Genomic DNA, 22,952 nt, shown 5'->3' with positions numbered 1-22,952 from the left:
TTAATACACAGCTTTGAAAGGGGAAACAGAATTAAAATGCAAGGTAAACATAAACTGTAGTATGATTTGTGTATAAATGCATGAGTTCTGCACGATTAAAATTACACTGGATTATAAAATACAATGTAGAAAGTATGTTAGTTCTTTTTCTAGGCAAGATAGCACAATATAACTTGACTACTTGCATTGCATACTTCTTGGTGCACAGGTCTTCTTGCTGTTTGAATTTCTCTCCATAAGGGAGATATAAAACGACAAGGAATAACTAGAAAGGAAATTGTATCTTCTTAGTGATAGCAAAATGATGAGTCTGCTATGGATAAGTTAAAAAGCCTTTATTTTGCAGATATCCCTTATGCTTCTCCAAAACATACATATATACACATAGTTATCCAAACCAAAAAGAATCTGAACCATTTATGACGATCAGTAAATCCAAACACTGCAAAACATGCAATAAACCAAGGAGGACCAGGTACTGGGGACATGGTTACCAAGTGTGGGATTATTAGACAGTCATATTTGGAGCATATTCCATGGATATTCCAAAATCAATGTGGAGGCTAACTATTTGGAGCTATATCAAAAAGTTTTTTTTTCACTTTGTGTTACTTCTAACAATATAGAGAAATACTATTAGCTCATATGGACATATATAATTGGGCTATAATGACAACAGCTTCAGATGAAAAGATAATTCATCAGCTGTCAGGTTGCTTCAGTTAAGAACATGGCTCAGCCTGTAATCCCACGCTTTGGGAGGCTGGGGTGAGTGGATTGCCTGAGCCTGGGGGTTCGAGACCCGCCTGGGCAACTTGGCAATAAATCAAAAAATTAGCCAGGCGTGGTAGCACGCGCCTGTAGTTCCAGCTACTTGGAAGGGTGAGGCGGAAGGATCGCCGGAGCCCAGCAGGTTGAGGCTGCGGTGGCTGGGAGCGGCCAGTGCACTCCAGTCTGGGCAACAGAGTGAGACTCCAACTTAACTTAAAAAAAAAAAAAAAAAAGAACATGGTTCATTTTTTTAACCACTCTAGGGGCTGAAATAACGTAACTGCTATATTCCCTTACTAGCCACTGTATCTTAATGCAATTCAGACTGTGCATCCAACCATTTCCCACAACTTCACTATAGAAATCAAAATAAACCTAGTCATAGTTATTCAGCAGGGGTCCTACACATACAAAAATCTTGTTACAGATTTATTAGATATGCTTCCACTTTAATGCTTATTAAAAATGTGAATCAGTGCTAATGCATGGTGTTTTTGGTGACTTGTCTTGAAGATTTCATTTTAAAATGCTCAACTCTTTCAGTTAGTGACTTATCTCAAACAGCCAGTATAATTGAATATGTCCCCAGAAAAGAGGGAGAATATCAAATCTGATTAGAAATTCAAGAGCTGATTCCAAGATTGATTCTAAATTAGGTTTACGGTCATGAGTAACAACGTAAGCTCATCCTATCAGCAAATCTTTGAACTGACAAACTAAAGCCTTTCATTTAGGCGCCAGAAAGTAACCCAAACACTGAGGGGGAAAAAAACAACCAACCAAGCAAAAACCAGTCAGAAGAGTAAGTGGTCTTGAATTGGCCACCAAACACTCTAGCTTGCACTGAATGATTTTAAAGTGAAGAAGACTATAACATTTATATTGGTTAAATATTATATAAAACATTTTTCATATTCTATACTTTAAGTGTTGTGTGTTTAAATGTGTAAGGAGCTGAATAAAAGTGGCTATATTTCCTTCTAATGTTACTGCCTAATATTATTAGAAAAAGAAATAAAAAACACAAGTAATCTTACTAAATTATTTTGAAGATATTTCATGGGATTTGATTCATCCTCCTTGCTGCTGCTATAAATTACTAGCAGATGAAATGCTAAATGCTTTTAAATTAACCCTTTCCCATGATAAGCTGCTTATTTATATAATCTCCCTTTAACTTTTAATCCTTTACCCAAGCAGTCCCCACTTAAAGGTAATTAGATAACATGAATTATTCTTACCTTACAATTTCTTCCATTTGTTGAGTTATTATCATTCGTCCCATGAATCTATTAAATAAATCACCATATTACAAATATGAATACAAAAATGTAGTAACTTATAAATAACATCAACGGATGGAACATTTTAGAGAATTTTTGCATTATTCTTATACATGAAACAAGTCAACCTTCTGTATATAGGAATGGCCCAATATTCATGCTAAAAATTGTAAAATAAACACTCAGTTCTTAAACTTTAAAATATTTAAAAGTCTTGCTATCTCTACTCCAGCTATAAATGAGGTAACGAGTAAGAATGTTTTCCAAATGGCAAGAATTTGCAGCATTTTGGATTTCAAGATTTTTCGGATTAGGGACATTCAATCTGTAATTCAATAAAAGGAAAATTTTAAGTGTATAAAGTTAGGTATATAAAAATATTCTATCAACTGTCAACAAATATATAGTAAGATCTGCAAATATATAGTAAGATCTGCAATATATCAGATACTGTTCTAGGTGTTTGGGATATATCAGTGAACAAAACATACAAAGTGCCTGACCCTGAGTTTACATTCTACTGGAAGAGAGAGATAATAAGCAATGAACATTATAAGTAGGAAAATTATATAGTATACTGTACGGTATATGTTATGAAGACAGAAAAGCAAAATAGAATAAAAAGGATCTGGTTGCAGTACTAAGTAGTTAAGGCAGGCCTCACCGAGGAGGTGATTTGAGCAAAGACTTGAAGGGTGTAAAAGAGTTTAACAGCTAGTCTAAGGTGGGAGTGGATATGGGGACGTAAGGAGGCCAGCATATCTGGAGCAGACTAAAAAGGAGAAGGATAAGAAACAAGTCAGAGAGGAAGCCTGGGGATGGCACCAGATCTTACAGATAGTTATAAAGATATGGGCTTTGGCTCTGAGAGACATGAAAAGTCAGCACAAAGTATGAGTAAAGGAATAGTATGGCCTGACTACATTTTTAAAGGATCACTGTGGCACAGTGCTCACAGTACTTTGGGAGGCTGAGGTGAGAGGACTGCCTGAGCCCACGGGTTCAAGACCAGCCTCAACAACTTAGTGAGACTTCATCTCTACAATAAATCAAAAAATTAGCCGGGCGTGGTGACGTGTGCCTGTAGTTCCAGCTACTTGGAAGGCTGATGTGGAAGGATCGCCTGAGCCCAGCAGGTTGAGACTGCAGTTGCCGTGAGTGTGCCACTGCACTCCAACCTGGGTAACAGAGTGAGACTCCAACCAAAAAAAAAAAAGGATCACTGTGGCTGACTTTGTGAGGACGGACTACAAGAGAAAGAGCAAGGAAAAACCCAGTAAGGGTGCCTTTGATAACAACAATCCAGGCAGGAGATGGTAATGGTTAAAACGGCCAGATCTGAGTGTATTTTGAAAGTAAGCCAACAGAATGTTCTGATAGTCTGGAGTGAACTATGGGGAATGGGTGAGGAAAGGTGAAGGAAGAGATGCAAGGAGTCAGGGCTGACTCCAAGGTTTCTGGCCTCAGCAATCAGAAGGATGAATTGTTATCAACTGAGATAAGAAAGTCTGTTGGCAGTAAAAGTTCTGGAGGGAAGATCAGTAGTTTAGTTTTCAACATGATTGATTTGAGATTTCTTCTAAATATTCAGATGAAACTGTGGAACAGGCAGTTGGGAATGAGAGTCTGGGAAGGAAGTCGGGGGTGGAGATACAAATCTGGGAGTCATCAGCATGTAGAAAGTAGATAGTCTTTAAAGCCACCAGACTGGGTAAGACCACCAAGAGAGTGAGTACAGACAGCGACGGGTACCGGTAGGGAAGGGAACAGAACAAATCCTGGGCACTCTAATAGCCAGAAGTCTAGAAGAAAAGGAAAATTCAGCAAAGGAGACGGAGAAAAACAGAATAATGAAGGAGGAGGAAAACCAAGAGAGGGAAAGGTTCTGGAAGACTTGTTAACAAATTATATCAAAGAGGAGAAAGTGATAAACTATCGAACAACCGATTTTAAATTGGTGAACTTATTTGTAATATGGCACCATTAAATATTTGTAATAGCAAAACAGTAAAAAAAGTATAGAAAGATTAGGGAATAGTTCTACACTCTAATACATTCACTTGGACTATTACACAGCCATTAAAAAATGATCATTAAGAATACTATGCAGTATAATGGAAAATACTTTCTTAAATCACAAAACAATCCACATTTTCAAAAAATATTAGAAAACACAAAAAAGAAAAAGCAATTAAAATGCAGCAGAAATCCTACCATCAGAAAATTACTAACATTTGTATATACAATTCTGCTAAGTTTTCCTTTCTCTCTGTAGCTATTGATTATTCCATCTTGCTATCAACTACCTACCTATCTAATTCATACACACACACACTTTTATTTTTATATAATTGGATCATATGAGAAATACAACTTTATCTCTTATTTCATTTAACATTATATTTCAGTATGCACTTATGTCATTAAATCCTTTTTTATGAGTTGGAGTCTCACTCTGCTGCCCAGACTAGAGTGCAGTTGCATGTTCCCAGCTACCATAGCCTAAACCTGCTGGGCTCAGATGATCCTTCTACATCTGCCTTGCAAGTAGCTGGGACTACAGGAGCGCAACACCATGCCCAATTAATTTTTTTACTTATTGTAGAGACGAGATCTTGCCAAGTTGCCCAGGCTTCTTGCCTCTGCCTCCCAAAGAGCTGGGATTACAGGTGTGAGCCACCATGCCTGGCATGTCACTAAATTCTTTAAAGACATTTGCAGTATCTACATTTATGATGAAAAACAACCTGGAATTTATTTAGAAAAAATTGTTTTTATTCTTACACATTTAAACTTCAGTCACCTTCATAATATTCTCTATTTGATCCTATCGAGATGCCTTTTCCATTTTTTAAAAAAATTTTATTTTTGAGTTGGAGTCTCACTCTGTCGCCCAGACTGGAGTGCGCTACCAGGCCCGGCTGATTTTTTGATTTATTGTAGAGATGAAGTCTCGCCAAGTTGCCCAGGCGGGTCTTGAACCGCAGGCTCAGGGAATCCACTCACCTCAGCCTCCCAAAGGCGTGGGATTACAGGCTGAGCCACTGAGCCCAGCTGCCTTTTCCACTTCTTAAAACAGTTTTTGAACTTGTCAGTTTTGATGCCTTTTCATATTTCTACTGTTTTTTGCCTCACCTCTTCCACATCAACAAACCTCCTCTGAGGACTTTTTTCATCCAGGGAAAAAACAAAAAAAAGCACCACTTGGAGCAAGATCAGGTGAACAGGGAAGGTGGGGCACAGGGGTCTTGCTCTTTTTGGTCAAAAACTGTTGAACACTCAGTGCAAAGTAGGCAGATGCACTTGTAAATCACCCATCATGAAACGGGCAAACATACTGAAAGACTGTGAAGCCAAAATTCACTGAAGTCAAACACAGCCTCTCACAACAATACTAGCTGGTCCACTGATGCCAAAGGGTTCCTAGAACACTTACCTAGTGGGGGAAACTTGTACTACACGGGGCCCACCGTCCAAAAGATATTTCTGGTTTTTTGGGGTCCCCCTTGTATATCTATCTAAGCATTCTCCTACTTGAAAATGATAAATGCTTATAATACTTCACCTATCTACAGCACATAATAAAGTAAAAATATAACTTGTAAAAATATTCTCTTAAACTCCAATGAGCTCAAGGATATTAACTATTCTTATTCATCTTATTTATCGCCTATCACAATGAGCACATAAATGCTCAATAATAATTTATTGTTTTTGGAGTTGGAGTCTCACTCTGTCACCAGACTGGAGTGCAGTGGCCGCTCCCGGCCACTGCAGTCTTGACCTCCTGGGCTCCAGCGATCCTTCCGCCTCAGTCTTCCAAGTAGCTGTAACTACAGGCACGCGCTACCACACCCAGCTAATTTTTTTTAATTTATTGTAGAGATGAAGTCTCGCCAAGTTGCCCAGGCAGGTCTAGAACCTGCGGGCTCAGGCAATCCACTCATCTCAGCCTCCCAAAGCGCAGGATTAGAGGCTGAGTCACTGAGCATGGCTAACAATAATTTGTTAAACAAATGAATAAAAACAGTAATGAAATATTTTAAGTAATGAGATATAGATATAATTTTTTGAGGCAGAGTCTCACTCTGTCGCTCAGGATGGAGCGTAATAGCTTACTCATGGCTACCGCAGCCTCAACCTGCTGGGCTCAGGTGATCCTTCCACCTCAGCATTCTAAGTAGCTGGAACTATAGGTGTGTGCCACCACACCCAGCTAATTTTTTATTTATTGTAGAAACGAGGTCTCACCAAGTTGCCCAGACTGGTCTCGAACCCCTGGGCTCAGGTAATCCTCTTGCTACGGCCCCCCAAAGTACTGGTATTACAGACGTGAGTCATTGTACCCAGCTGGCAATAACATAATTATGAGTTAACTATTATTAAAGCCTGCTGTAATGATTACATTTATATTTAAAATAAACTATATACTTCCAAAAGAGGAATTATTTTTTATTTAAAAAGTTGTTTAGGCTGGGCATGGTGGTGCACGCCTTATAATCCCAGCACTTTGGAGGCAGAGTCAAGAGGATTGCCTGAGCCCACAGATTTGAGACTAGCCTAGGCAACATGGAGAGACCTCATCTCAACAATAAATCAAACAAACAAACAAGAAAAAACTACCTAAGTGTGGTGGTGCATGCCTGTAGTTCCAGCTACTTAGAATTCTGAGGCGGAAGGATCATCTGAGCCCAGCAGGTTGAGGGTATGGTGGCCTTGAATGTGCCACTATACTCTAGCCTGGGCAACAGAGTAAGACTGCTACACACACACACACAAAAATAAGTTTTAAAAAACTTTCTCCCAGCTGGGCTCAGTGGCTCAGCCTGTAATCCCGCGCCTTTGGGAGGCTGAGGTGAGTGGATTGCCTGAGCCCACGGGTTCGAGACCCGCCTGGGTAGCGAGACCTCATCTCTACAATAAATCAAAAAATCAGCCGGGTGTGGTAGCGCATGCCTGTAATTCCAGCTACTTGGAAGGCTGAGGTGGAAGGATCGCCGGAGCCCAGCAGGTCGAGGCTGTGGTGGCCGGGATCGGTCACTGCACTCCAGTTTGGGCGACAGAGTGAGACTCCAACTCAAAAAAAAAAAAACAAAAACAAAACTTTCTCCCTATATTCCAAGATACAAAACCACAGATCAAAGCATTAGTCATATTTCATCATTTTCTAGCTTTTAATAACTTTTTAAAATTTGCCATTGCCTAAGCTTAAGACCTAACAGCAATATAGAAAAGTACTTAATTCTTTACAGCTAAACACATCATGTAGTTTCAGTGCTCTTAAAGCATATTGAGAGAGGATCTAGCTAGAGAAAAGCCAGGCAGATAGACAGGATGGGTCCCCCAGTAACACAGCAGCAAACTTACTGCAGGCCTCTCTGGTTACAGATACACCCCCCATCTGTAACCAAGCCTCCCTACAAACAAGCCTCCCTACAAGCCTCACAAGAAAACACTCACTGCCGGGATTGGAAAACAAACCAATCAGTTCACTGCTTAGTGTCAACCAATCAGCTCAATATTAGGCCCTCCCCCTCCAGTCTGTGGGTTCTTAGTACTAACCAATCACCATAGCTGATTGTGTTAGCCAATCAGTTCGGCCTTAGGGCTATATAAGCATCAGGTTTTGGTTCCAAATTGGCAACCCTGTTGAGTCCCCTCCCTCTGTGGGAGCTTTTCTGTTCTCTCAATAAATCCTGCTTTCTCATCTTCGGGCCAACCATGTATCTCATGTCTCTCACGTCCCTCATTCCTCCATCCGAGTCCCTCATGTCCCTCATTCCTCCTAGGTGCAAAATAAGAACCCAGAACTGAAGAACACTCCTGGAGCTCAGCTTGCTGACCCACTGAGGTGACACTCTCGCAGCCCAGCCAACCACAGAAAAATCCGTATCAATATGATTCCACTTTTTCAAGCCAGGCGCAGTGGCTCATGCCTGAAATCTCAGCACTTTGGGAGGAGGAGGCAAGAGTGTTGCCTGAGCCCAGGGCTTCCAGACCAGCCTGGGCAGCTTGGCGAGAACTCATCTCTACATTAAGTCAAAAAATTAGCCGGGTGTGGTGGCACACACCTGTAGTTCCAGCTCTTTGGAAGGCTGAGGCAGAAGGATTGGCTGAGGCAGAAGGATTGCCTGAGCCCAGCAAGTCAAGGCTGCGGTGGCTGTGAGCTGCTGCTGCACTCCAGCCTGGGAGACAGAGTGAGACTTCAACTCAAAACAAAGCAAAATGACAACAAAAATTAAGTTTACTAAATACAGGCGTGAGTCACTGTGCCAGACTAGTGAACTTAGTATTAAAAGAAGTTAGTTCCTCTGCTCCTTTCAGAAACAAGGATTTTTACAAATCTAACAAACTAAAAATATATACTTTTAATTTTGGGCTTATTGTGATAGGCAATAAATGAGTAAGATTACCTTCTGTCCTTGAGGAATTTGTAGCTGTTAAATATTTACGTAACATTACATATCCTTCTCTTTATTATCTGCTATATATAAGTGAAATATTGAAAGTTTTATAAATTATAAGGCTCTAATTTAAAAGGAATATCCTCTAAATAATATAATAGTGAATAGAAAGTGAGCAGAGACATAACCCCTGCCGAATTCAGGGTACTTACCCCAAAAAATCATTAGATTATTTTCTTACAAGGGAATACTCTTAAGTCTACAATAACTAATGTTATCGCTATAAAGTGAAAACTCTAGTTCATAACAAAATAGAAGTTAATGTGAAGGAACTTATGAATAAAAACACGACCTCTGAATTAATACCGTTGGCTTAGAATTCTGGCAAATTCTGCTTTTAGTATTTTTCCCCATTAACTGAATCTACCCCAACCCATCGCACAAATATTGTCTCCAATGGTTAAAGATTTCATTTTATGTTTATGATGATAAAAAAATAAGGCCTGTAAAGAGGACTTAAAATGAGTACAATGACCACCACACCATACCTGTACAAGTCTGCTTCTGGTTGCTGGCATTCTATTACGGCTACTAGTGTGTCCAAACTGGCAACTGTTTGTAATACTGCTGTTTCTGGAACTGCCATATGTGTCTGGAAAAAAAAATGAAATAAATTGCACAGTTTCTTTTTTTAAATTTTAATTTAATTTTATTTTTTGAGTGGAAGTCTCACTCTGTTGTCCAGGTTGGAGTGCAGTGGTACGCTCACAGCCACCGCAGCCTTGACCTAATGGGCTCAGACGATCTTTCCACCTCAACCTTCTAAGTAGCTGGAAGTACAGACATGTGCCACCATGCCTGGCTAATTTTTTTATTTATTGTAGAGATGAGGTCTCATCAAACTGCCCACGCTGGTCTCAAACCAGTGGGTTCACGCAGTTCTCTCACCTTGGCCTCCCAAAGTGCTGGGATTATAGGCATGAGCCACCACACCTGGCCCACTTATTTATTTTTGAGTTGAAGTCTCTTGTTGCCCAGGCTGGAGGGCAGTGGCCTGCTCACGGCCATCGCAGCCTCAACCTACTGGACTCAGGTGATCCTTCTGCCTCAGCCTTCCAAACAGGTGGAAGTACAGGCATGTGCCACCATATCCGGCTAATTTTTTGATTTATTGTAGAGATGGGGTCTTGCCAAGTTGCCCAGGTTGGTCTCCAACCAGTGGGTTCAGACAATCCTCTCACCTTGGCCTCCCAAAGTGCTGGGATTATAGGTGTGAGCCACCATGCCTGGCCACAGTTTCAAGATCCAAGTGGGACCTTAGATATCAACTATTTCAAATCTCTTTTATAGAGGAAATCATGGTATACTGTACTTAAGATTATTAAGCTGGACAACAAAATAGAGGAGAAAGTCAAATGTAAAATAAACAAGGAGCAGCTGGGCACAGTGTCTCATGCTTATAATCTCAGTACTTTGGGAGGCGGACGTGAAAGGACTGCCTGAGCCCAGGGGTTCGAGACCAGCCTGGGCAACTTGGCGAAACCTCATCTCTACAATAAATAAAAAATTAGCTAGGCATGGTTGCCCATGCTTATGGTTCCAGCTACTTGGAAGGCTGAGGGGGAAGGATGACCTGAGCCCAGCAGGTCAGGGCTGTGTGGCTGTGAGCATGCCACTGCACTCCAGCCTGGGTAACGGTGAGACTTTGACTTAAATAAATAAATAAACAAGGAGCAAAGGAAGTTATTATGATCACCTATCTACAGAGGCCATTTGCATCTAATAAAATTAAGTAACTGTATATAGTCACTACTGCTAGGTTTACTATATGCAATTTATTTATTTTTGGTTTTTTTCTAAGACATCTTATTATATGGCATATTATAAGCAACCTAATAGGGAGAAAAATGTGAATTTTCACACTTGATTGCACTCTGAAAATTGAGAAAAATTATATTTGTCCCTATCTTAACAAGCACCAAAAAAAAAATTACATACATATATATCAAAGATTAGATTTTTCCTAAAAACACTTTCCATTTTTTTTTTTGAGTCAGAGGCTCACTCTGATGCCCACGTGTGAGCCATCATTCCCGGCTAATTTTTTTTGTAGAGACCAGGTCTCGCCAAGTTGCCCAGGCTGGTCTCAAACCCCTGGGCTCAGACGATCCTCTCGCCCCAACTTCCAAAGTATAGGGATTACAGGCGTGAGCCACTACGTCCAGCAAAACACTTTCCATTTTTAACTGGAATTGCTAAAACATGTGAGAATATTTTGAAATAAATATATTATAACATAGATTCTTTTGTAAAGCTTTATAATTTTTTAAAGTTTCAGTAATTTTAAAAATGTCTCTCTCCTTAATCAGATCAAATGTTGTTATTTTAACCAAAGAAAAATACCACTATAACCCAAAGACATTCTGTTCACCACAATCAATATTCAAACATATACACAAACAGACCTTCAGGTTAGTTTCTCCATCCAAACTTGCAGTTGTAACGTGACATGAACCATCAGGTCGGTCTGAGGACAGAAGCACCAAATCTGCAGGAAAAATTTCATCTTTGGCTATTCGAACAATATCACCCACCTATGGAGAATTTTGGGGAAAGTAAATACACAGATTTTAAAAAGCAAAGATTTATTTTTACTGGCTTCTAAATAAGTGGCCTATCACAGTATTCTAGTGTAAGAAAACAGGTTTTTAACTAAAACATTATCAAGATTAGAATTAATTGCTATGATACCAAAATAAAATTGATTTCTCTTATTTACCAGATGCATACCCGAATGTTTTTTGATCTAGTTTTTACAAGGCCACCACTTCGAACAACATAAACAGGAGCTCCATTTACTTCATTATCTGAGTTATGTCGTAACCAATCTTCATAGCCCTGTAAATATGTAAAGTGTAAAAAAAAAAAATCTTTCTCAATATAAGTTGAGGATACTTTTTTCAAACGAGAAAAAAAACCCCAAACATTTCATTCACCAGAATTATTTTGATGCATATGCTCACAGGCATCTGATATTCATTCCTACTAGATACACTCTCTTCACTATATTGTCCTGGCTTTCTTAGGTCCTCCAGTTATACTTTTCAGTTTCTCTATGTGAGGTCCCTTCACTGTCACCTTTACAGGCCCTTTTTTCACACTTCACTTTCTCTCTAGGAGATTTCTTCTATCCCTGCATGTTCAGACAGTATAAATAAGCTGGCAATTCTGAAATTTATATCTCTAGCCATGTCTCTCTTCTGGATTCCAAACTCGAAAATCTAACTGCTATTGTACCCCACATCTTTAAAGTAAAAAAGAATTTTAAAAAGAGAAAATCTATCTGCTTTATTAATATCTCCATTTTGATGTCTCATAAATATATTTAAAATATTCAAAGCCAGATTGATGGTGCTATTCCCAAAATCTGTTGTATTGCCAATGTTTCCCATTGTGATAAATGACATCACTATTTTATAAGTTGTTCTTGTCAGAAATATAGAGGGTTTTTTTTGTTTTGTTTTGTTTTGAGTCCAGATGTCTCACTCTGTTGCCTAGGCTGAAGTGCAGTGATACAATTCCGGCTTTCTGCAACCTTGACCTCCTGGACTCAAGCGATCCTCCCACCTCATCCTCACTAATAACTGAGACTACAGGTGACTGCCACCATGCCTGATTAATTTAAAAAATTTTTTTATGCAGACAAGGTCTCACTTTGTTGTGCAGGCTCGTTTCAAACTCCTGAGCACAAGCGATTCTCCCACCTCGGCCTCCTATATTGCTGTGCCTAGCCTAAAGAGATAGTATTAAGGAATTAAAATGTAAGGTATAGAATAGGTTGTTTTCTATGCTACTAATTGTGAAAAAATACGCTTGCCTATGTGAACACTTTGCATAGATATCTGGACTAATTTTTAAAAATTGATCCCTTGGCAGCAGAACTAGGAGAGTGGGAGTTAGGACTCTAAGACTTTTACAATATGCTATTTTATACTGTTTCCATTGTTATAATATGCATACCTATGACTTTGAAAATATCAAAACACTATAAAATAAAAAGCAAGATATTAAAAATTATTTTGAAGATCTGGTTTTTTTAAGGGGGAAACCTTTTTTAGAAAACATTCTTAAGATACCTAAATTATGTTGGTCCTATTTCAGTCACAATTTATCATTTTACAGAAATTTAGTTGAGAGTCAAAATATCTTTTCTAAAATAGCCCAAAGCACATTTTATTTTATAGTCAGATAATATTAGTAATAGCTGCACTCCAGCCTGGGCAACAGAGTGAGATTCCAACTCAAAAAATAAAATGAATTAAATAAATTTAATCCTCAACTGCAGTAATCATTCTTACATAGGCTTGAGGTATAATCTTTCTGCTTCCTGCCTTTAGATTTTATGCATTTTTACTTCACCCATTCTGGAAGGAGACAGGTTGTCGATTATTATCATGATTATATTAAGCTCCTATTTTGTAGCACTTTTTAACTCAGTTAATGGCATCACATTCCCATTCACAGTTCATATTTGGCAAAAAATATAGGGAGATAAGGTCAAGAAATACTGTAACATTTTTATACTACTTTTAATAATATTCAGTAGATTCATTCATTCATTAATTCACCTATGCTACAACTCTTCGAGGCCCAATGTGCATGGCCTTGTTCTGGTCACCGGAGAAAAGCCAGTATATAAAACAAAATCCAACCTGGGCAACATAGTAAGCCTTCGTCTCTACAAAAAAATAAAAAAATAAGCCAGATATGGTAGTGTGCACCTGTAGTCCCAGCTATTTGGGAGGCTGAGGTGGAAGGATAACCTGAGCCCAGGAAGTAGAGGGTGTGGTGAGCCATGAGTGTGCAATGCACTCCAGCCTGAGCGACAGAGCGAGACTCTGACTCAGAAAGAACAAAAACAAAATCAAAATCAAAATTCTCTGCCTTCATAGAGCTAAACATTCTAAGGAAAGTGACAGATGAACTAATAAATATTTATCAATAGAACAAAAGGTAGTGACAAATTATATGAAAAAAAAAAGGCCAGAGCAAGAAAGTAGCATAGTGGCCAGGAAAAGTCAAGTTAAGCATATGAATAAAATGAGGAATTGAGCATAAAATTATCTGGTGGAAGAACTTTCCAGGAACAAAGTACAGCAAGTCATAACACCTTGAGATAGGAGCTTGCTTACTGTGTTTGAAGACAAGTAGAGGAAAATAGCTGAAACACAGTAAGTATGGGGAGGAACCTAAACCACCCCGAATCGGAATTTATTTATAAAACATTGTGTATTTATTCTTACATGTTCAAACTTCAGTCACCTTCATAATACTCTCCATCTGATGCAGTATACCTATCGAAATGCTTTTTCGCCAGGCATGGTGGCTCAAGCCTGTAATCCCAGCACTTTGGGAGGCCGAGGCTAGAGGATTGCCTGAGCTCAGGGGTTCGAGATCAGTCTGGGCACCTTGATGAGACCTTGTCTCTACAATAAATTAAAAAAAAATAAGCTAGGCATGGTAGCGCCCGCCTATAATTCTAGCTACTTGGAAGGCTGAGGAGGAAGAATCGCCACCTGAGACCAGCAGGTTGAGGTTGTGGTGGCTGTGAGCATGCCACTACACTCCAGCCTGGGTGACAGAGTGAGATTCTAACTAAAAAAAAAACAAAAAAAAAAGAGAAAAATGCTTTTTCTACTGCTCAAAACAGTTTTTGAACTTGTCAATTTTGGTGCCTCATAGAGCTTCTGTCGTTTTTTGTTTCACCTCTTCCACATCAGCAAAACATTTCCCTTTGAGGAGACATTTTTCATCCAGGGAAACAAAAGAAAGTTGCTTAGAGTGATATTGGGTGATTGGGTAGAGTGGGGCATGGGGATCATGCCGTTTTGGTCAAAAACTGCTGAACACTTAGCACACTGTCAGTAGGTGTGTTGACATAATGAAAGAACCAGTCACCTGTGTGCCACAACTCAGGATATTTCTTCTGCAAATCATGATGCAACCGTCTCAAAACTTCCAGATAAAAACTGTGGTTGACCATCTGATCTGGAGGAACAAATTCTGAATATACTACAAGGGGCCTGTCTTCCCAAAGATAATTCCAGGTCTTTTTGGGTCCCCCGTCATAAAAGGAAAAATGGTAGGAAATGAAGCAGAAGGAGGAACCAAGGACTAGATAGGCTATGTCTTGTAGATCACTGAAAAGGCCTGTGGGTCAAGTGTGATGAGAAGCTTCCAACAGGTTTAGGTAGGAAGGTAGTATGATCAGATTTTAAGAGATCAATGTGGCTGCTGCTGTGAAAACTGTAGGAGGGCAAGAGTGGAAGTTAGAGAACTATCCAGAGAGGAAAGCAATTGCCCAGGCAAGAGATAATGGTGGCCTGGACTAACACAGTAGATCTTGAAGTTAGGGATAAACAATCAAAGGATGAATCCAAGGTCTGTGGTTACTGGATGGAAGTGCCATTTAATAAATGGAGGAACAGTAAGAATAGTACAGTTTTAGAGGGGGAAACAAATCAAGAGTTCTGTTTAAGATTCTTGTGAGGCCTGGCTCGGTAGAGCTCAGCCTGTAATCCCAGCACTTTGGGAGGCCGAGGCGAGTGGATTGCCTGAGCCCACAGGTTCGAGACCAGCCCAGGCAACTTGGCGAGACTTTGTCTCTACAATAAATAAATAAAAAATTAGCCGGGCATGGTAGTGTGTGCCTGTAGCTCCAGCAACTTGGAAGGCTGAGGTGGAAGGATCACCAGAGCCCAGCAGGCTGGCGGGTGGGGTAGCCATGAGTGTGCCACTGCACTCCAGCCCGGGCAACAGAGTGAGAGTACAACTCAAAGAAAAATGATTCTTGTGAGATGACCAAGTAGAAATGTGAAATGGCTACACGTATGTGTTTGGAGTTCAAAGAATAGTTTCAGGATAGATACAAATTTAGGACTTTCTTCATATAGATGGTACATTAAGTGACTGGATGGGATGAAATCACACTAGAGGAGAGTATATATGGAAACGAGGTCCAAGTTTGCTATTCTGATTAAATAAAACCAAGGAAATATGCAACTGTATGGAGTGATCTGGATGCTTCCTGACACAAACTCTAGTCTCCAATTTAGGAATAGAGTAGGGGATATTAAACTGAGTGACAGCGGTGACCTAATGTTCTGACACATAGATGCATAATGTAACAGTTAATCTATAGGCTCCTCTTATTCTTCCTATGTAAGCAATAAAGAATATATTTCATCCTAGAATTGTAAAATGTCAATTTTATTTTCATGTCAATTTATATCTTATCCTTACATCTTATAAAATGAAAATTTACCACATTTACCTGAGAAAATTCAATTAACTCTCCTGCAGGTGGAAAGGATAATCTCTGTATAACTGACAGTCTGTCAAGATTTTTTTGAGAACTGGTAGCTATCCTGATATATTCCTATAAATTTTTTTATTTCTTGCTCAGTATGTTTATCCAATAATCCTATTTCTCTATACCTAGATTTTAATGTCAATTTATGATTTGAGTGAAGCTATTTCCCCTAGGGTACTACTTTACATGAAAACCAACTTCACCAGAGAAAGCTATAAACTGTAGAAAAATACTATGCAATTTTTATTCACAAATGTTCATGCCAGAAGTACACACTGAATTCCCTATAAACATATCCCTTTTAAACTGTATTTCCTTTAAATATCACCAAACTCTACGATTTAATTATAATAAAAAATCTGTTTGACATACAAGTTGGTTGACATACATATACAATACTTGTTTTGGGATACTGCCTAGCTGTTCAACAGAGCAACATATTGTAACAATGGTAGGTATTCCATGAATCACCAGGTACTTGAAATATACCACATATCAAACAAATATGCTGCTTTCTTATGGATATTATTTCACAGCAATAAATGTTACCCTGAAGTGCAATTATTTAGTAACTTCTGAGAGACAAAGGGAAAATGATAATAGAAAATACTTCATACCTGCTTTATGGCGGTTACTGTTATCACAAAGAATAATGGAAGTCCACTGGTAATTGGACTGGTAGGTGTATCAATCATAAGCTGGATTTAAAAAAATAATGCAGAGTACTATATTTTTACATTGTATACATCATACTTTAACATCTAAAATCTCATACTATTATTTACTGGGTTTAATTTAGTTCACAATTTCACAACTTCACTTTGTTGGTTCTTACATGAGGTTGGTAGAACACTTAAATTTATTACCTATCCACACATATTGCAACAAGAGTGAGCTAAATCATGTTGCTTCCTTAATACAAAGGACCCTTAAGTTCTTCTTCAATAGCTGCCAAGGAGTAGACTACAGCTGCTCAGGTATCACTTCACATTTCTCTGTACATCCAGTAAATGCTGAAAAGTCTGTCACCAAATTCTACCCTGGGATTCAGAATAAAATCAACACTTGGGAGAGTGAACTAGGAAAAGGACTATGGAAAGGGTTTTTCCCACAAGTGATTTGTTATATCCAGCAAAACCAGAGGGGGATAACTAAGAAAATGATGATGAAGTTATGATTTAAATCATACAACTGAGGTTTCAATAAATTGTTGGAGAAGCAAAAAAATATTTGCAGTAATTAGGTATGATTAGTTAGAACATGGATATAATGAATTCTTAATGTTCCTTTACTCAGGATAAGCCAATTAAATTTGTTCTATTCCACAGATAAGCTGAATTCCTCATCTTAGCTAGTCATTTCACAAATATATGCAAGATACGTGGATATGGTTAGTATAAATTTCTTGCTTTTTCAAGAAAACCAAGTTGATCTCTATTGAGAAATTCAGAAATCAGAAATTCTTTCTCTGTTCACTAAGGAAAGCAATTTCTTAAAAAGTGAATGTTTCCTAAAGTTTTTAAATGATTACTTGACAAGTTTCGATTTTTTTTGACATTCCTGGTTCTACTGAGAACAAAGTTCAGTTTATTCAAACATTTAGTGCCACAATGGAATAAACTGCAATATGAAAATTAAGCAACCGTTGAACAGCCAATAATGAACACAGATTTAAGTAAGAAAATGATCACCTGGCCAAAAAAAAAAAAAAACAAACCTACATGGGGATGCTTAAAAATTAAAATTTTTTAAAATAAAGTTTAAATTAAAAAAATTAAAAGCCAAAGAAAAGTTTAATCTATACAAATATGATTCCATAGGCAGAAATGTGTCAAAAACATGCACTATATATTAAAAGCCAAAATATGTATGTCCTGAGGCAGGATATCTGAAAGATGATGGGTTATATTCTTGGCTTAGATTATGGTTAATCTAACGAGTACAGCACATCATAGGTGAAGCAAAATACAATTGTTGTTAAGATTCATAGGCAAATTTTTTGAAATCTAGATGTGACTTACATCATTCCATTTAATGAATACAATGGGGGAGCCTTGTAGGAAAAAAATGATCACATGGTCAAACGATTAAGAACATGATGTAATTTTTCCCCGTTCTAAGGCACATTTTTAGAAACCATGTTAACAATCTATTGAGTGATAAAGCTTACCTGAACCAAAAATATAATAAGAAAATAAAAGTTTGCCACTCTTCTGAATTGTTCAAATAAATTTTTTGGAACAAAATTCCACACAGTATACTAAAAAGAAAAAGGAGATATCAATACATTAATACTTAAAAATTTAATTTATACTATATAGATATAATAAGAAAAGTAAAATCAGATTTATTAAAGCCCTCAGACAATGATATAACTCTATTATTTATTTTTTGGTAGAGACAAGGTCTTTACGTTGCCCAGGATGGTCTTGAACTCCTGGGCTCAAGCAATCCTCCCGCCTCAGTCTCCCAAAGTGCTGGAATTACAGGTATAAGCCATCATGCCCAGCAAAATGATATAACTCTAGATGCTACAGAAATGATTTATCTGGTTTCTAGAGTTCAGGACTTTTATGGTACTTTCCTTTTTTCTTTTACCATTATTTGCAATTTTTGTACAACTTTTAAAACCAAGACAAACTGGAACCCATCAATTTTGTTATTAAATTCTTGATGTTTTAGAAGTTGGCAAAGGCAGTTCTAAAACAGCATTTTAATAATTTATTTTGAACTCTGGCTATACGAAAGGATACCTAATGCTAAAGATGAATACAAGCTGATACAAATGCTGGCATTAGATCCAACTTATTTTATATTTTACTTAATTCAGTGTCAGAAATAGAGGAAATTGTTTAACTGTTCAATTATTTTTTGTTTAGTATGAAAGACAAAAAAGTAACCTATAATGTTAAAGGAATAAAAATATTCTATAAATGATTACTGGGATAACCACCAAGAAAATTGCATAAAGGATATAAAAATCTGTCACAATATCAATTTAAACAGATAAGACATTAGAGTATGGTCAAAAGCATAGATGCTTAGAGGTTAAACTGCTGGGGCCCAAATCTTAATTTTTAACACTCACTAGAAGACCTTGGACTTAATCTCTCTGTGTCCCACTTTGTTCCTCTATAAAATGAGGACAATATTAATCATAACTTACGGGGTTCTTATAAACAGTAAATGAGCTAACATATCAATGAAGCACTTAGAACAGAACCTAAAACTAATTGCTACAAAAGTGTTTGTTATTAGTATTAATCAGCTCATAAGCCTACAATGCTATTTTATAAGGGCAAAATAAGACATTACAAATTATATTTGAATAACAACTCACAACATAACCTCATATATGAAACAAGGAAACAGTTTATAGAACTTTTACTTTCCCTTATATATATATTCTCCCAGAGGAATATAAGATCCCTGAGGCCAGGGACATTATCTATGTATCTGCTCTATCTCCAGTGGTGGAGATAAAAAAAATTTGCAAAATAGATGAATGAATAAATAAATGCTGAAATAAGTTTTTTCTCAGATAATATTCTGATGTCAGACAATGAAGCCTTGATGTTTATCGACCAATTCAAGATTTTTGAAGAGGCAGTTCACCTAATTTTCTCTGGTATAAGATGGTTTAATTTTTGAATTTTCATGTGTCAAAATTTCCATGTGGCTGAGCACCGTGATGACTCATGCCTGTAATCCCAGCACTTTGGGAGGCAGAGGTGAGAGGACTGCTTGAGCCCACGGGTTTGAGATCAGCCTGGACAACCTGAAGAGACCTCGTCTCTACAATAAATCCAGAAATTAGCTGGGTGTGGTAGTGTGCAGTTATAGTTCCGTTACTTGGAAGGCTGAGGTGGAAGAAGCACCTGAGCCCAGCAGGTTGAGGCTGCAGTAGTCATGAGTGTCCGTGGGTGACAGAATGGCAGTACCAGTGGTTCCAGAATCTGAAGATGGGAATCATGTTTAGGGCTCTTGAGAGAAGAGAAGCAGATACTTCCAGGACCAAAAGAAGTTAATGTTCAATATATATATGAGATGGTCATTCTGGGTCAAGTCATTTCTAGGTGGTCTTAACTGGAGTTAAGAATCAGTTGTCCTACAGGAGTCGGAATATCTCTGTGTAACTTATTCAGTCACCAAATCAACTGCATAACTTCATAAGAAAACTTAGAGGCCAGGTGCAGTAGCTCATGCCTGTAATTCCAGCACTTTTGGAGGTGGAGACCAGAGGATTGTCTAAGCCCAGGGATTGGAGACCAGCCTGGGCAACTTGGCGAGACCTCGTCTCTACAATAAATCAAAAAATTAGCCAGGCATGATGGTGAGTGCACAGTTCCAGCTACTTGGAAGGTTGAGGTGTAAGGATCACCTGAGCCCAGCAGGTTGAGGCTGCAGTAGCCATGAGAGCCACTGTACTCCATCCTGGGCAACAGAGTGAGTGAGACTTCGACTTAAGCAAAGAAGAAAAAAAGAAAGAAAAGTTGGCAATGCCCTACATTTATACCCAATATATTTAAATCATAGCAGTAACAATATATTTTGTATTCCGGGATCTTAGGAGAGCAGCTATTGGCAGTAAGGGAATTGGTTTTAAGGTGCTTTCCTTGGCTAGCTCAATAATACAAGAAAAAACTCAGAACAAATAAAAATTTTTATGAAAATCAGCATAAAAATGGTAGGTGCTGTTGTTTCTAGGTTTTCTGGAACACAAACATATTTATAGACAGAACGAGTCTAAATGCCGCGCTTGTCCTATTGTATCGAGGAGACTCTAGTGATATAATAGTAAATACTATGAAAATGCTGCTAAGATAATAATTTAATTTTTATGTATATTCTGTTTATGTAGGGATAATAATTTATTGTGCTTTAAATTTCTAATTATGTATAATGGTTAAGATAAATGAGTTAGAATTAAAACTTCCCTATAGTTATACATGGCTGCATAATTGACCTTATTTTCCTTAGTAAGAAAACCAAAACATGGGTATAGAATTAAATATTTTGCAAGGAAGTTTAAATTTAAGAAAATGTCATTACTATGGCCAATTAAACTAAACAAAGACATATCATGCACCTGCAATGAGTAAGACACTACCACTATAAGAGAAACACAGATAAGATTTAATATGAGAAGATTAAGAACAAAATATTAACAGCTGTATCCAAAGATAAAGTAAATGAAAGAAAAACTCAATGAGGGAGGTCTTATTAGCTTTAAAAGAAGAATATTCAACAGACTGACAATCAAGGGCAAAAAAAGGGAGAACATTTCAGGAAGAAGGATAGTGTGAATAAAGGCATCAAGGAGAAAAGTTCATTGTGGTTCTGTGAGATAGAAGATAACAGGATGCAGAGAGTTCAGAGTACTAATAAGGGAAGAAAAAAGGCAGTGAAAAGAGAGGAATGAGAGGCTGCCTTCATGTAAACTCAGGAAAAAAGTGATCGCACCTGTATATTTACATTCTTGAAATTACGGTAAGATATGAAACCTAAATTTCTACTAAAACAAAATCTACAATGTCCACAAAAACATAAAATCAACATTTTAGCAACGTGAAATCAAAGCAAAGGCATGGTGATTGGAAAGTTCAACATGAGTTTGTGGAATGCATAAATAATGTGAAGGCAGAAAAAAAGGGGCAGGGCAAAGGAACTGCTGACCTAAGACAACATCCCTGGGAAAAATGAGGTCAAAATTAGATTAAAAATGCTAGTTGCTTTGGAAGATTCTTCTTAAGGTGCCCTTTCAAGCAAAAGCAATGATCTGAGAACTTCACCCTCTGTCTCTCTGACTCACATCCTCTATAAACTGTACTGTCCAATAAGGTAGCCACTAGTTGCATGTGGCTACTGACACATAAAATAAAATTAAATTAAATTAAAAATTCAGCTTCTGAGATGTTCCAGCCATATTTCAAAGCCTCAACAGCCTTGTATGGCTATTGTCCATCATAAGGGACAACTCCATCATGAGAGAAAAGTCTACAGGATAGCACTACTCTACAATCTCTAGCTTTAAAATAACCTAAGACATCTTCAAACTGCCTTAAGAAAAAAATGAAACAAGGAAGAGTATTAAAAGAATGAGGCAGTACTTTAGCACCATAAAAATGTTTACAAGTGAGTGATAACTTTGGAAGAAGCAAGCTTTAAAGACACACAGAAGTAAGTTCAAATTCCAATCCAGCCACACACTGCTGTACAACCTTGGAAAAATTATCCAATTTTCCAGCACTTTAATAGAAGAAATTGATATAAAATGAGTATAATGACACTTTGCAGAATAGATTTCAGAAAAGCTATCTCATAGGGTTGCAGTAAGAATTAAATAATATAAAATGAGGAGTACTTAATATATACCTGTTACATAGTATACATATTAGTTTCTGTTTAACCACAACTAAAGATAATTTTTTGGCACGTTGGCTACCGTGATATCAGCAACTAGCCGTTCCTTTTATAGTCTACCATTTTGGTTAAGATAAATCTACCAACAGCCATTTTCTTAACATTCTAAGGATATAAATATATACTCAAAGACACACAATAAATCACTTTTTAAAATAAAATGGTACATATCCACAGTTTTACTCAATGTAAATCCTTACCTTAGATGAAATGATCCGGTTATCTATAAATTTCTGAGGTGTGTAAAGGCCATTCTGAGGAAACCTGTTGGCTATGTAAATGGTTCTTGTGTCACTTTGATGTGGTGGGTCAAAACCCTAAGACCAAGCAAGAGAAAAAGAAATACCAGTTAACCAGGCTAGTTGTTATGATACTTTACTTTTGGTTTTATTAATTAATCAGATTCCATATATTATTACTGCTATTAAACTGTATATAGACTCAATCAATTGAATTATTAGAAAAGTTATGCCATCTGTATTTTTTCTTTTACAAATAAGTAGGTAAAGTATCTCCAGATAGAGACTTAGGTAATATCTCTAGTAATAAACAGTTCAAGCACAAGGGTGGGATTGGCAGACGCTGGACACTGCTAGGGGAAGGAAGAGAGGGAGGAGGGAGGGGGGGCATGTGGTAACACACTGGGCACCAGGTCTACTACTGAGGCAGGGAGAGAGCCAGCTAGAAGCCCAAACTTCA

At 37.8% G+C, this 22,952-nt stretch overlaps 1 protein-coding gene across 1 annotated transcript in view; it reads right to left on the bottom strand.

Annotated features, from left to right (window-relative positions):
* The window catches only part of ATP11B (ATPase phospholipid transporting 11B (putative)), a 101,161-nt gene extending 78,596 nt beyond the window's left edge, over positions 1 to 22,565 (bottom strand). Inside the window, exons 1-7 of the mRNA XM_008070679.1 lie at positions 22,454 to 22,565; positions 18,001 to 18,090; positions 16,448 to 16,528; positions 11,249 to 11,356; positions 10,924 to 11,052; positions 9,007 to 9,110; positions 2,013 to 2,060 (exon numbers count right to left, since the gene is read on the bottom strand). Coding sequence (XP_008068870.1) covers positions 2,013 to 2,060; positions 9,007 to 9,110; positions 10,924 to 11,052; positions 11,249 to 11,356; positions 16,448 to 16,525 — 467 coding nt within the window. The 5' untranslated portion in view covers positions 16,526 to 16,528; positions 18,001 to 18,090; positions 22,454 to 22,565. The remainder of the gene's footprint in view (positions 1 to 2,012; positions 2,061 to 9,006; positions 9,111 to 10,923; positions 11,053 to 11,248; positions 11,357 to 16,447; positions 16,529 to 18,000; positions 18,091 to 22,453) is intronic.
* Positions 22,566 to 22,952: the final 387 nt, after the last annotated feature.

The sequence above is a fragment of the Carlito syrichta genome, unplaced genomic scaffold, assembly GCF_000164805.1.
Source record: "Carlito syrichta isolate Samal-C Ts95f unplaced genomic scaffold, Tarsius_syrichta-2.0.1 Scaffold313936, whole genome shotgun sequence".
NCBI classification, from domain to species: Eukaryota; Metazoa; Chordata; class Mammalia; order Primates; family Tarsiidae; genus Carlito; species Carlito syrichta.
Note: the sequence above shows the minus strand (reverse complement) of the source record. Positions and strands in the feature narration are given on the sequence as shown.